General features: G+C 45.2%; 1 protein-coding gene across 3 annotated transcripts in view; it reads right to left on the bottom strand.

Moving 5' to 3' along the window:
- PIEZO2 (piezo type mechanosensitive ion channel component 2) overlaps positions 1-14747 on the bottom strand; it is a 246335-nt gene that overhangs the window by 43121 nt on the left and 188467 nt on the right. For all 3 annotated transcript variants that reach the window (XR_010662900.1, XM_065932593.1, XM_065932591.1), the window contains exons 22-31: positions 13360-13560; positions 12626-12830; positions 12434-12535; positions 11873-12038; positions 10048-10291; positions 7590-7686; positions 6441-6600; positions 5704-5793; positions 3664-3785; positions 2617-2688 (exon numbers count right to left, since the gene is read on the bottom strand). Coding sequence is in view for 2 of the 3 variants with exons in the window: in XM_065932593.1 (XP_065788665.1) it covers positions 2617-2688; positions 3664-3785; positions 5704-5793; positions 6441-6600; positions 7590-7686; positions 10048-10291; positions 11873-12038; positions 12434-12535; positions 12626-12830; positions 13360-13560 (1459 nt within the window). In the remaining variant the exon portion in view is untranslated. The remainder of the gene's footprint in view (positions 1-2616; positions 2689-3663; positions 3786-5703; positions 5794-6440; positions 6601-7589; positions 7687-10047; positions 10292-11872; positions 12039-12433; positions 12536-12625; positions 12831-13359; positions 13561-14747) is intronic.

A 14747-nucleotide genomic window follows, 5' to 3' on the forward strand; every position in this document is an offset into this window, starting at 1 on the left:
TAAAATCAATGATAGCTTCAACTGTATTCAATCATACCTTCAAGAACTTTTGTTCAAGTGGCCACTTAAGTCAGTTTTCATCACAAGCAGTCATACATTGATTTTTATTGTTTGAAAGATGCTGCCAATTGTATGCGACATGTGCCATTAACACATTAAAAATGGAAGAAAATGTTTTAAAAGTCTCCTATTCCTTTATAAATTGTTATTGAAATGAAACTCAGAAATAGATAATATTTCCTGAAGTTCTATCTGCTAATAATAAGTAGAGAAGCTCTTATATTTATGTTTGTGAGTTCTGATAGGGGTTCTGCCTCCAGCCTGGGTCCGTGTATGTACCATGGACACTGATGCTGACAGCTTGCTTTTAAAATCCCACCACCTGTAACACCAGGGACTTGGTCCTGTATTTCAGATATTTGACAACAAAGTGAGGCTTGTCACTGATTCTGCTGTACAGAACTGATGTGGAAACAAGTGCGTCTCACTAGCATGGAAGGTATCATTGAACAGCAATGATGCGATGGTCTGTGTGCACATAGACATGGAACTGGGAGGATGTCACCTACAGAACATGTTAAGAGTGCAGATGCTCACCAATAATGTGAACAACACAGCAACATTATTGCATCATCAATTAGTTTGCAAAGGGTATTTCAAAGACACTTATTCTTACACTTGGCACCTCTAAGATATTTAAAAGCCCAATGACTCAAGAGATCGGAAAACAGGCTTTCGATAAAGTGCTTCCAAATCTAAAGATAGGTTTTGGAACTCGTCATTGTCTACAAAATAAGCCACACATCAATTCCTTTCCTTTCCTCCCCAGTTTGTAAAAAGAAATACCTGATTCCAAACTATGAATGACACACACTCCGGCATCATTGCACTGGAAGTTTTATAACGAGGCACAGGTAGTGTAATCCCAGCCTTCAAGAACTTGATATAATGAGGGTGAAATGAATCAGAAACTCTAAAGTCAACAACATTCAGAGGAAGTTCTTTCAAGGATAACCAACTCATCAGGTGGTGATCGAAGACCATATCCAATTCCTTCCAAAATGCAATGTTTACACGAGCAAAGGAAAGACTCATGATGACCGCAGTGGGCATATACCCCCAGGTTAAAGGACAAAACATCAGTATGACACCATTTTGAAATGGATAGGTCTCTCTAAACTAGCAAAGGGCCCTTTAAAAACAGAAAGATCAGCACAGTTTACTTGTGACTTGATAGAAATTGGCACACAGTGTCCGCACAGGAGACTGTTGGCATGACTGACACGCCAGCAGACAGTGGGTCACACAGAATTTCAGCTTGAATCTTTGTCTTTTGACTTGAGCAGCAGATGAAATGAAACTCTTTAGAACTCATGGATTTTTTCATGCCATAATGCTACATTCAATATTTGAGATTACATTTTATTACATCCAGGTATATGGAGCAAATTTTGAATATCGCTTCCTGAAATTGGCTTGATGATTTTAGGAAATTATTTCTTGGGTGAAAGGCCAAAGCCAGATCTAAATGATGGTAAGAATTAGGTGAGGGAAAGGATTCTGACTGATTTCCTACTGATTCGGACCACCATCCTGTTGACGTTAGGGACCTTGTGATATTACTTGTCTGATTACATAAGCTGCAGTTATCAAGACACAATACAAGACATAAAAGTCTGAAGACATTACAAGTAATCTGCAAGATAATGAATAATTATGCAATATTCTAACAAATTCAAAGTGGGCCAGACTGAAATGGATCATTCCATTAGAATGCCATTGCCAAGAGTAAGTGCTACATCCTTTGCGAAGCGGAGCAGGCATAGCTGCTGCATTTTGCAATTACTCATTCATTTTTTTTTTTCTGTGATAGAGTAAAACACACCATCTCTGAGTGGCTATCGAGCTCTGCTTTTCCAAAACCATCATCTGACTTTGTTCTGAAGGGTCTTGTCTGAGCTCTGGTGACTCTGAGACCACCCACACACCAGGTATTGGATTTGGAGGGTAGTTTTAGAGTTTTTTTGAAACTGAGGAGGCAGGATGAGAAAGTATTAAGGTATCCCCATCTTTGTGCTTAATAAACTGCCAACTACCCTTACATAAAAATGGAATCAATGCTTTGGAATGGCAGAGCGGTGGATGTGAGGGGGCGGGGCGGGGGTGGGGGCTCGTTCACATTCACACCCAGTGCTTTTCAAAGAGGGTCACGGACATTCCAAATACAGTGGTTTTCTTTAAATTCAGAGTTCCAGGAGGAGCTGAAAAGCATTTTCAATAAGGGATTTCAGTCATGGAACAAACACACCTCAGCAGAGCTCTGGACCTCAGAATCCAATAACAAAGCCATCACCCCCTCTTCCCTCTCTGAGCCCATCATGGGTGGTGCTCAGGAATACGTAAGCCATATGGTAGTCGGCTGACTGCTCTGGAAGATTCCACCTGTCAGGCTCAGAGACCTACAGAGATCACAGTGTTTCTCCCCTCTGCCCCTCCTATCAAGTCACAAGCATCAAACCATGCATGGAACACACAGGTCATGGGGACGCCTGAATTCTGGTCAAGGATATAAGGGTTAGAATCGATGAAATCGTAAGAGGATCAAGAAAAACCTACTGGAAGCATGATCAACCCAAGGCCGCCACCACTGCTTTTTTTTGCCCTTGGTTTTCTGTTTGTCTGCTTCTCCTAAAATAAAATATGTCCAAATATTAATTCTCAGGAAGTGAGAAAACAAACTTTGAAAACCACGCTTTAACAACTCAATTGGCAAAATCAAGACATATTGCAAAAGTACACCCGAGGTCAGGAAAAGAAATCCTACTGACTAAACATTTATGTGGTTCAGCAGTCAATTCCACAAGGTAAATATTCAGTATTCTATTAACAAAATGCCACATTTTCACTTTCTTTTTAGTGACTGAGGGCATATAAAAAGTATAAGAAAAGGATTATCTGTCAAAAATGCATCCCACATTGAATTTTCCATAGAATTAACAAAAAGAAGCACCACTCAGATATTACAGAAAAATTTAGTGGCAAATAATTTGCTAAAATATGTACATTCCAATAACCAGAAATATCTCTTGTGATCATTTTAATGCATGGTTGGAAAAATATCAATTTACTGTTGATTAATAGATACTATGCACTGGAAGAATACCATGTAATATTTCTCCATTCCCTTCAAATAGAAAAGCATGCAAGCATCTTTAAGAACTTTTAAACTTAACTGGATATAACAAATCTATAATTAGATATAATAAATATGTATTTCATCTCAAGTTTCATTCGAACAGACCATAATTGAATATTTTAACTACTGTTATTCAGGGGCCTATGTATTTAATTTTTGTATAAAATTTATAGAAATCAAAGACATAGTTTCTTCCCTAAAGAAATAAATGAAGCCAACTCATCCTATTTTCTTTAGAGGCACATGTCCGTGAAATGGAAGCTAGTTTATATTAAAGTCGTCTTGCTAAATATGGTGCTATTCATAAAGTCATGGATTTATTAAATATGTACTTTCTGAAACACATTTCACCCACAATTGGAATATAAAACTAGAATGAATAGTAATGTTATTTCACAGCCCTACCCTATATCATGTTTTTACTCAACATCAAGGTACTGAGTGAAGAAGGAAATATTTCAACATACTCTCGTCATCCTCTTCAGAAAGTTTTTGGAGATCTTGGCCTTCCCCCGACTCCTGGGTCAAGCTCAGCATCCTCTCCTTACCCTTTTTGTATTTCTGTTGCCTGGCCTTGATGCGATCCATCCTGAACAACAAAATAGCAGCAGCAATGCCAAGAACACATCCACAGTTACCTACACACTTATGCACACGGCCTACACCCGGTTACCTTTACACTTTTACGCACACAGCCAAAATCGTGGATGGAGTCCCAAAATTGGGACGTGTGGATGGCTGCTTGTTAGCAACAAGTATCTCCTTGTTTCTTATATTCTCCCAGGTTTTGCATTCTTCTTTAAAAAAAATATATTGCCTACCTCATATAGTTGAGAAGATCAAGTGAAAAGACGTATAAGTGTAAGAACTGTTCTGTAAATAGCAAGTTGCTACTCAAACATTCTTGAGCTTCTATCAGACCCCAAGACTCTTCTGTGTGCCACTTCTAATCTCTTATTGGATCTGGGAAAATGTTGTGTTGGAGCTCTTTGTCTGCTTATTCAGGAAGTCTAGTCAGAAACTTCAGTGTTGAGCTGCATCTCCCACATATGCCCTCTTGAAATATATCATTTTTAATTTTTTTTAATTAAAAAAATTTTTTTGGCCATGCTGTGCAGCATGTGGGATCTTAATTCCCAGATCAGGGATCAAAACTCTGCCCCGTCCCTGCAGTGGAAGTCTGCTGGACCACCAAGGAAGTCCTAAAACATTTCATTTCTTGGTTTCTTAAACTTCTAAACGTATGGCCCAAGTTTTAAAACTAATTTAAGTGACATTTCTGCTTTGGGCAGCTTAAATAATATTTTCTTTATTTGTTTGTCTTTAGCAATGATCATTGCCTTCATTCTTTTTTTTATTCTGACTTCTCATTTAAGGAAATGGAAAAATCCAGTGATGTAAATTATACTAAAAGGTCTCACTTATGGGAAATTAGGAACACATACTACATGTGGGTTCAAATTTGCTCTTTCTCTAGAGCTGATTTAGATAGCTAGAAACAACAATAGAAGTAACTATACCATCTTGTACTTTCATTATATATATTTTATATAACTCATATCTTTGATTATGAAAATAACCGTGCCATGGGATAGTGTGATTCATACTGACAAATATTTCTTGCACAGGGAAAGAAGCTGGGAGATGAGGTCAGGGTGGAATGAACTAGTCTTAGAAACTCAGGGAACTTTCCTGGTGGGCTGACCAGAGTCTCTCCACTTTCCTGGAGAAAGTGGCTAGGTTTTGAATTCTATGGCCATCAGCTCTTAAACTTGGCCCCAAACATGTGAGGCACTAGTCTTCCACAAAAGTTCCACTTACTTCTAGAGATTTCACTCCACGAAAATAATTATTTTCAGTGGGCTAATTAAAAAAAAAAAAGACTTCTCAGATCTCCTGGGTGGAGTTAGTCCATGGAGGGCTCCAGGATGGCGTGGTGGGACAGGAAGCCAAGAGCTGGACATGGAAACGTGGGTGTATTTTTAGTGCCACCTCTGGTGAGCTGTGGGTTTTAAGTCATCTACTACATGCGTCAGCAGCTTCTCCCCAGACTGGACCGTATTATCTCTAAAGATCCTTCTCAAGTAAGAACCCATGTTCGTTCGCTTCACCCACAGACACAATGGACTTCTCTCCGAGTTAGAGTCACTGGGAACGACCCTGTCTCAGTCACTAGCTTGTTTAATATTTACCAGGATCAGGCAGAACCGAGCCCTAATCTAAAACAGAAAACTGGAATTCAGAGAGTTCAGAGACCTGCTGGGGGATCCAGAAGAAGCATCTAAACTAGGACCTGACGCTGGTCTTGCCCATGGCAGCTCCTCCCCTTGCTCCCACTCCCCTGCATCGTCCTTTGGACAATTTCCATGTCAGTCGACATGGAGCAGACACCTGGGCATGTGTGAAGGTCACCACAAACGGCTTCCTCAGGGCTTGGGGCTCCCTGGGAGCCAGGAGCTGGTGGGATGGGATCAGGAGAACCCCAAATGAAAGGGAAGCATCCTTACTGCCTCTTCAGCTGGTCCATGGACTTTTTCTCTTCCTCGATTCTGGCCTTCACAGCCTTCACAATGGTGGCCTGGAAAAGCTCAGCCCCTCTAAAAGAAAGCCAGAAACAGAATGAAGGAGCATTTTTATCGCTATTGGCCACTTTCCCTGACAACGGTTACTAAGGGAGAGAAAACATTTGCTGGGGGAAGGGCGCACTGCTGCCCGGAGTCTCTGAACTGGGACTGGGGGTCCCAAGTCCCACCTAGAAGCCCCATCCCCATGGACAGACTCACACAGCCTCCAGTCTCTCTTGGGGAAAGGGGCTTCTCCAGCTACACTCTGAAAGGTAACAGGTGTGGATGCTTTTCTCTATCTTCAGGAGTTTCTCCTTAAAATGGAGGCGGCCGAGATGGGGGAAGATGCACTAGACTCTGGACCAACACGGTCTCTGCTTCTGTTCTGACTCAGGAGGCCCTAAGGAGCTCCTCCAGGACTGAGGTCTGGACAGAGGGGCTCAATGTCCAGTCTGTCTTTGAACTTTGAGAGTATCCCAGTCCTGGTGAGGTGTAACTCCCTCCAGAGTCTTCCTCTTTACTCTTCTGTTCTAGATCTTAAAGCCTTGGATCACTTTTCCTGGAAGGAATGTGTCTTAATTTCTTGGTTCTACAAGGAAGCTCAGACAGTAGGCCGGGTGCAATGTCACTTCCCAGCAGGTTTCTTAGGAGAAATCCTTTGATTCCACAGCCCGACCCACCTGGATGCCAGGATCTGCGAGGCTTTTATATCCGCCACCACGTGCAGGAAATAGTAACTCATGAACACTCTTCTCTGCAGCAGCAGGAAGGCAAAGCATATGCTGTCCCAAATGATTCCGGCCTCCCCACTGGGCAGTTTACATGAGGAGTCATCATCAGCTGGGGGAGGGGAAAAGAAAAAGAAAAAAATTAAAATGAATACTCATTTTCACTGTTATTTTATAAGCTCCGTGATAAGATCACACAGACAAATGAGCAAACTTCCGAAGCATTGAGTCCCTGTGAGTGGATTTATTTGCAGTCAAGGGCACAAACTTCAAGTCCGGTAATGGCACCAGTTGATAAGGCTGACCACAAGTGAGCTCTGGATACTCTAGGGCTCAGGAGGAAAGGTCAGGGAGAAATTGAATCTGTATGTCCCAACACCAGAGGGAATCTCGGCACAAACAAGGTGTGTTCTGGGAATGGGCCCTTCCCAGGGCAGCCAGCAGAGCAGCTACAATCTACTGGAAGAAGAGGTGCCAACAGCATGCCTGGCCCCAAATCAGAATAAGCTCTAGCACCTTCTTCATCTTCCTACCAGAAGGCAGGGCGGGGCGGGGGTGCGGATGGGGGAGCGCCAGGTTCCAGGCCCCATGGAGAACAGAGGACAGTGGTGCTGTCCAGGGTTCTGACGCAAAAGGCACAGGGTAGGTATGGGAGTCCCGTCTCCAGCAGCGAGGGAGTCTAACTGCAGACACCCTGTTACTCCTCCCAGCTGTCCACCCGGTGGGGTTTCTCTGAGCTTCCGGGTGGGGGTCTGCAGGTAGAGCTCCTCTGCTGACCAAGATGCCCACTGAGGCAGCCACAGGTGTGCGTGGGCATCTGTGACCCTTCCCATCAGAAACACAGGAAGTTCAGGGAGTTGCTAAAGAACTGCTTGGGGAGGGAATGGGATATTTGTCAAAGATCAAAGATTATCTTGAGGGTGGGGGTGTCCTGGCCACAGATAGCCTGGCAGCACCAGCCCACAGCTCCTTGAAGACACTGAGTTGGGCGTCCCTTCATCTGCTTCCTTCAGGGACTTTGACCCAGGTATTTAAATTAGAACACTACCTCTACCCTCCCTTCTCTGTGCCGCCATCCCCAAATCTGCTTTTCATACTCACGCATTTTGTAGCCCTTGACTGTACAGGCCAGGCTGAATGCCTGGATCAACCAGCAACTATTTTGAACCAATTTTTCAATATAGCCACACGCTCCTATCTGAAAAACAAATGGGAAATGAGTGTCCTGAAACTATGCACCCAGAAAACAAGGTTGATGTCTTGCAATCCCAACATGTGCAGGAATTCCCTGTGGCTCAGTGCTCTGGTGGCTCCTGATATCCAGTCCCACCCAGTAAAGTGGTTGATGCTTCACTTCTGGGAGTTAAACCCAAGGAGCAAGGAGGAGAAGCCTCAGCATGGTGCTCTCTGCACTGGGAAGTGCCTCTCTTTTCAAAGAGGATACTTAGAGAGTCATAGGAACAAGCCTGACTCTGCAATAGCCAATGGGTGAGCACTAATCCAGGACTCAGATTTGGGCAGAGACAAACCTAGACAGCATATTAAAAAACAGACACTACTTTGCTGACAAAGGTCCATATAGTCAAAGCTATGGTTTTTCCAGTAGTCATGTATGGATGTGAGAGCTGGACCATAAAGAAGGCTGAGCACTGAAGTATTGATGCTTTTGAACTGTGGTGTTGGAGAAGACTCTTGAGATTCCCTTGGGCAGCAAGGAGATCAAACCAGTCAATCCTAAAGGAAACCAACCCTGAATATTCATTGGAAGTACAGATGCTGAAGCTGAAGCTCCAATACTTTGGCCACCTGATGTGAATAGCCGATTCATTGGAAAAGACCCTCATGCTGGGAAAGATTGAAGGCGCGAGGAGAAGGGGACAACAGAGGATGAGATGGTTTGATGGCATCACTGACTCAATGGACATGAGTTTGAGCAAGCTCTGGGAGATGGTGAAGGACAGAGAAGCCTGATATGCTGCTGTCCATGGGGTCTCAAAGAGTTGTGGACACAAGTGGGCAACTAAACAGCAAAACAACAGCAAAGTGAAGACCAAGTCTGAAATCTGGGTTTACAGAATGAATGAATGAATGAATGAATGAGTGGATTCCACAGTTACACACTCTCCAGGAACAGCTGTCGGGAGGGATCAGCTCCCAGGCGCTGGTCTCTGCCCATCAGACCAATTTCAGGAGAAAGAGTGACCTTTTGTCCTGACTCATCCTCTGCCTAAGAACTCTCAACACCACCCCACAGGCAAACACGCACTGCTGGAGTCCAACTGAGGAATAAAAATCACTTTTACTACCAACTAGAAACTTAACCATTCTCATGGACTGGAGAAAAAATAAATTCTTCAAATACACACTCATGGTTACATAGACTTGGCTTCTCCAGACCTCTAAACATAGCAATGTATGTGCCTTCCTCAACCCAAAGTCAAATGCTTTCCAGGAGAATTGCCTGGCGAGTTCATCTTTAAGCACTAGGAAGGGGAGAAGCAGGCAGTTGTACATCACTGTTCTTTTATTTTTATTTTAATTAATTTTTTAATTGGAGGATATTTGCTTTACAATACTGTGTTGGTTTCTGCCATATATCAACATGAATCAGCCATAGGTATATGTATGTACCCTCCTTCTTGAAACTCCTTCTCACCTCCCACCCTATTCCACCATTGTTCTTCTAAAACTCTGTCAGTTACAGCCATTAGGGCAGGCCCTGGGATTAAGTTCAAATCAGAGTTAGATGTGGATTAATTCCTTCAGCTCCTGAAAGGTCACTGTTAATTTCCCGACACGATAAATAGCTTAAAAGGTATCTTTGTGGCCTAAAAGATTTCACATGACTCTGGGATAATCCATGGGCAGTTTATCTACCAGGGAAGGGCCATATTGTGGCATGGAAAGCAGAAATTTAACAGAGAACTGGCCACGTTCTGTGGGCAGGAGGTGTTCGTCTCAACCCTGAACTATCTTAGCTGTTTTTAAGTCAAGACCCCAGTGCTTAGAGCAGCCATGAAGTTCCCGTGTCCACCTGCACATCAGGGCACCATAAAACACGTGCACCTTTGGGGGCCTGTCCCTCCCATCTGTACCCCACTCTGTGTCCTGGAAAATCTTGCCCATTCTATCAATATTTACACTTGCATGGAGCTTTTCCAGTAAAAGAGTCAGTTTCAGCCAACATGATATAATTTGTGAAGACATCACATGACTGTTTCATCTCATAAAGGGCCATGTGCAGCCTGTCCTAGAGTGATAACCAATTGTTCCTTAGAAGGGATAGATTTTAATTGAGAAAATACATTTTAGAGGTTTTTTCCCCCTACAAATACATATCCGTTTGTCCTTGAGAGGGTGGACGTGAGCAAAAAGGATTCTGCTTAAAACGGCGAAACAAGGAGTAATAAATGGTCATTCCAATTCTGAGTTTGCCAGGATCCTATTTGGGGCGGTTAAGAGAGCAGCATGAGGGGCTGAGGGCTTTCAGTAACCACTGAATGGGTCATTTGCTCTGAGGCTGGGACTGCAAGTGTGTTACACGGCACGAGCCACTTACAGACAGTATGTTTTTCATTGTGATCACGAAGACGTTGTAAGCGATCAGCCAATCCCAGTAGCGCAGGATGCTCTTGATGGGTTTCAGCAGCAAGTCGCCCCCAAAGAGCAGGAAGTAGAAGCAGGCCACCAGATAGCCCATGCAAAAGATGCTGATACGGGTCGTCCCAGTGATGAAGATGATGGTGAGCACGAACCAGAAGAGGTAGCTGAAGATGACCACCTTGGACATGTCCAGGTACGACCTGGACAATGAAACCAAGAGGCAACACAGATTGCAGCCAGACCAAGTCGGGAGGTTCTAGCTGAGGAAGGAAATGCGTTCACACATCCTCCTCCTGACTCGGCCTGGAGGCACAGGCCAGACGGGACGCTCTGATCGCCGGCTGGTCCGTGGGCAATCCTCACCCAGTTAGCGATGGACGGAGCAGTACTTTGTGAAAACGCCGTGTGCACTTTTATTATCATCAAACTGGGGCCAAAATTCCCACAAGCAGCAACGTTTTCTGCCTAGTACTTGAAGAGTCAGACATGACTGAGCCACTACCGCTTTCACTTTTTTACACACCCACATGGAGCTTGCAGGCTCTGTCAGCACTCTCTCTGCACTTCCCTGGGCCGACCCAAGGTCCCGTCTGTGGGACCACTCCTCACTCTGCAGACAGGCAGATGCTTGGGCCCCCTCGTCCCCCAGTGATGGAGCTCCGGGAGCTTCCCTAGCTGGGTATCAGCTGACAGACATCGTGCCTACAAGCCACATCCTGTCTGGATTCATTTGCTCAGAGACTCTCGGCTTTGGAGGCTTTGCTTTGGTTGTTTCTCTTTCCAAGTTTGGGGAGAAGCACAGAAGCACCAATTGTGCATCAGATACTTGATAACTGAGCTGTTATTTTGTTAGAGCTCTTAAGTCATCTCTGATGAAATATGTGCTATACTGTTTTCAGCATAGTTAGGGAATAAGTGGTCCCTAGAAGAACACTGATGATGAACGGGGTAGTGAAGTTGGTGATGGACAGGGAAGCCTGGCGTGCTGAGGTCCATGGGGTTACAAAGAGTCAGACATGACTGAGTAACTGAACTGAGAAGAACACTGTCACAGAAGTGGACTTTCGGACTGTATTCTACTTAGACTAAAATATTCAACACTTCTGAATAGTTCCATGATTTTTCTCTAAACTATGTTTCACTCATCCTTGATGTCATAAACACTGGAGAGTGCATAAGATATGGGTGTTTCTCAGCATCCCACGGTCACAAAGGTAATGTCAGGGATTTGGTCCTGGTATGGGATCTGAATGCCCACAGTCCTCCTGACGTGTGTGACTTAAAGTCGGTGGAACTAGGCTGCTGGCATGTTTGAATGTGAGTGTGTGTGTGCTTGTGCACACGTGTTTGTGCATTGTATGCTTTCCATCCATTTCCCTTCCTTGCCTGCAGCTGTGAATCCCCCTGCAGGAGCCCCATCCCTCACTCCTCAGCCTGACCTGCTTTGGGTTCAGAAATCAGAACTAAGCCTGTGGGAACAGCATGGAAACACCAGCCAACATGCCCCGGGGAGGACCTCCAGGGCCCCTGGAGCTCTTGAGGCCCTTGCTATCCTGGGGTTCAGGGGCATCTGCTCCCCAGAACTGTTCTGGGCATGTCCATGGAGGACGGAGGATAACAAGGAGGTTTGGCCTCCAGACCACCAAGCCGTCTGGCCCCGGGATTCTTGGCTTCATGCATGGTGCAATCAGCGGGTCAGTGCCCAGGAAAGGCAGGGGAGCTGGAGGCACGGGCTTGGGAGTCGTGCCTTCCCAGGGGCTGCCCTTGGGCGACTGCGTTACCTGCAGTGGATGAAGTCGGGCACAGGGTTGTGCTGGCTGAATGAGGCTGCATCCAGGTTCATGCAGATCTCCACATTGTCGCCCGCCACGATCCGCACGGCGGCCTTATTCTCATCCTCAAAGATCTGCCGTTGCAGCGAGGCACACAGAAGTAGCATGAAATCATCTGGCAGAACAGAAGCATCTGTGGTCTGGCCTCGTCCTTCCAGCTACCCTGTCCAGTCTGTAGGTCTATGTCTGCGGTGGCAGCAAGAAGCAACCGCTTTCCCCAGGACCAGGCCCACCCCCCGCAGCCTCTCTCCTAGAAGGTGGGTGCATACAGGTGTGTGGGGCTTGATAGTGGGGGTGTGTGGCAGGAAATAAAATTACTAAAATGAAAAAAGTGTTTGGAATGCTAACATGGTATTAACTCTGCAGACAAAACAGGGCCAGCAGGAGCCGCTAGTGGCTGGTGATGCTGACGCGTGGAAGCCAGGGCTATATGTGCTGGGGTGCGGTGGAGGGGCAGGAATGCACCACCAGGGGAAAGATGAGCAGGCGGGACCCCAGTGCCGCACTTACACACAAGGAACACGGGGTTGGGTCGAACGATGAAGTCAGGGAAGTACAGCCACTTGACGATGTTGTCATTGAAGCTGGCGCCCTTGAATCTCCAGGGGTAGTCTGCGGGGTGTGGAGTGGGAGGAGTCGGTCAGGGAGTCCCCCATGCAATTGAGTTCCCCGCTCCCGGCGACAGTGGGGTGGGGAACTCACCTCGGCAGGGGGCAGGGGGGATGCCGATGCAGATGAAATATTGGAAGGTGATGATGCAAGCCAGGAAGCAGCAGTACTTGGGCCAGATCTCGGCGATGGCCTTCCTCCTGCGCCGGTACAGGACGGCAATCAGCCAGCAGGCGTGAATCATGGCGTAGAAGTCCATGCGCTGGCCGATCACGTTAACTGACATGAGGAAACAGGTCTGCGTGAGGATGAAAGAGGCAGAAAGTCGGCTTTACAGGGAAGGGGAGTGGCATCAGCAGGCAGCCCCCAGGGGCGGTGGAGACCTGTGTTCCTGGGGCCAGACCCTGGATGAGTTCTTCCCCTGCTCTGCCTCTGCAGTGTGTTTTCATCATGAAGACAGAAGACTGACCAGGTGGCCGTCAATAAGAATCACTGTCCCAAGTACTGAGGGCAGGCATCCCACATTAATCAGGCCAAAACAGTGTGCTCTGGCTGAGGTCATGCATTCAGAAGGCACCCAGACATCTGTGAGACCGGGCATCCTGAGAAGCCATGTCCACGGCTGCAGAGCAGGGGACAGTCACTGAGGCCCGGAGACTCTCCACCAGGCCAGGAACCCTGCCATGGAACTTCCCCCCAGACCCCTGGATCCCAAGGAGACAGAAATCAGGGCATGGAGACGTGCCACAAAGCCCTAGTGGCCACCTGGCTGAAAGCAGCTGCTGGAGTTTTCAGAAAAAAGAGAACAGGTCAGTAGGGAAACTCACCTCCAGACCAAACTTGTAGAAGAAGTAATTGATGAAATACTTGGCACAGTTAACAAGTCCATCATCCAGCTGGAGTCTTGTGATGTTGTGGAAGATGGTTTTAGACACGGGGGTTGAGAGGTTGTTCCGACCTCGGTAGTACTCCTGATGGCGGTAGATGGTGACCTCAAAGGCCAGAATGGCCAGCATCAGCAGGTTGTTCTAGAAAACAAGGAAAATATACGTGATGCCACATGGTCATCTACAGTCTCTCTCAAAAAGCCATCTCATTTCACTGTGGGTGTCTAAAGGGACAGTGTGTGATCAGATCCCACATCCATGAAACAGTCTTGACTTTAATGCTCATTTTCCCTGTATTGTGGTAACAAGGGTGGAGTCATCTCCAGTTTGCAAATCAGGCTAATTTTCATGATAACAGGATTTAGAACCTCTAGACCAGTGACTGGCGATGGTTACGCCAGATCCAGAAAAAGTACCACTGAACCAGACAGCTGGGTCCAGTTACTTGGAAGGGTTGCCTAGCCTTCTTTGAAACTAAATGTGAGAAACCCTTATACAGTATCCTACAGGGAACCCGGGAAACAGACTGAGCTGCAAACTGGGGCTCAACTTAGCAAGTTTTGAACACAATACCTCTGAAAACTGGTAGAGTAAAAAATATGCTAATCATACTACAAAATAATAATACAAAATAGGTAACATTTATGAGTCAGACACTATTCTAATCATCCCTTTCAAATATGAGTTGGTTTTATCCTTGTAACAGCTCTTAATGGTAGACATCACTTGTATGTTACAAACAATATCGGTCATATGAGCAAAACACCACGAAGCTACACCAGGAGAGAGAGGAGATGCTTAGCATGCTTTCAGATTCCAGGAGTTGAGTACAAAGGTTTTAATTACATCATCAGCATAATCCATCAAAGTAAAATGCTCAAACTATCCATCACGGAAACATGTGAATAATCTGAACTATATTGCTTTCCTTATGTTTGTTATAACTATTTGCAATCAGAATTCATTTTTCAAAGACTTGCTCTTTATATGTGGCTACTTCTAAGCATAATAGATGCCACTGATTAAAATCTGTAGAATTTAGACAGCAAGCATTTCTTGTCATGCTACACTTACTTCTCAGAAATAATTACTCTATGACCATTTGGTATAATTTACTCAATATTTTTTCTTTGTGCCTACAAGACATCAATCTATGTATCCTGTTTTGAAGTTTGCTTTTTTTTTTCAACATTACAATATATTTTGGATATCTTTCAGTGTCTGATAATATTATCAATCTGCCTCAGTCTTTGAGTGGTTTTGTAACATTCCAGTGAATATATTTGTCATACGCTATTCAACGAATCTCAAATTACTTAGCTGATTTC

Source organism: Muntiacus reevesi, chromosome 4 (assembly GCF_963930625.1).
Source record: "Muntiacus reevesi chromosome 4, mMunRee1.1, whole genome shotgun sequence".
NCBI classification, from domain to species: domain Eukaryota; kingdom Metazoa; phylum Chordata; class Mammalia; order Artiodactyla; family Cervidae; genus Muntiacus; species Muntiacus reevesi.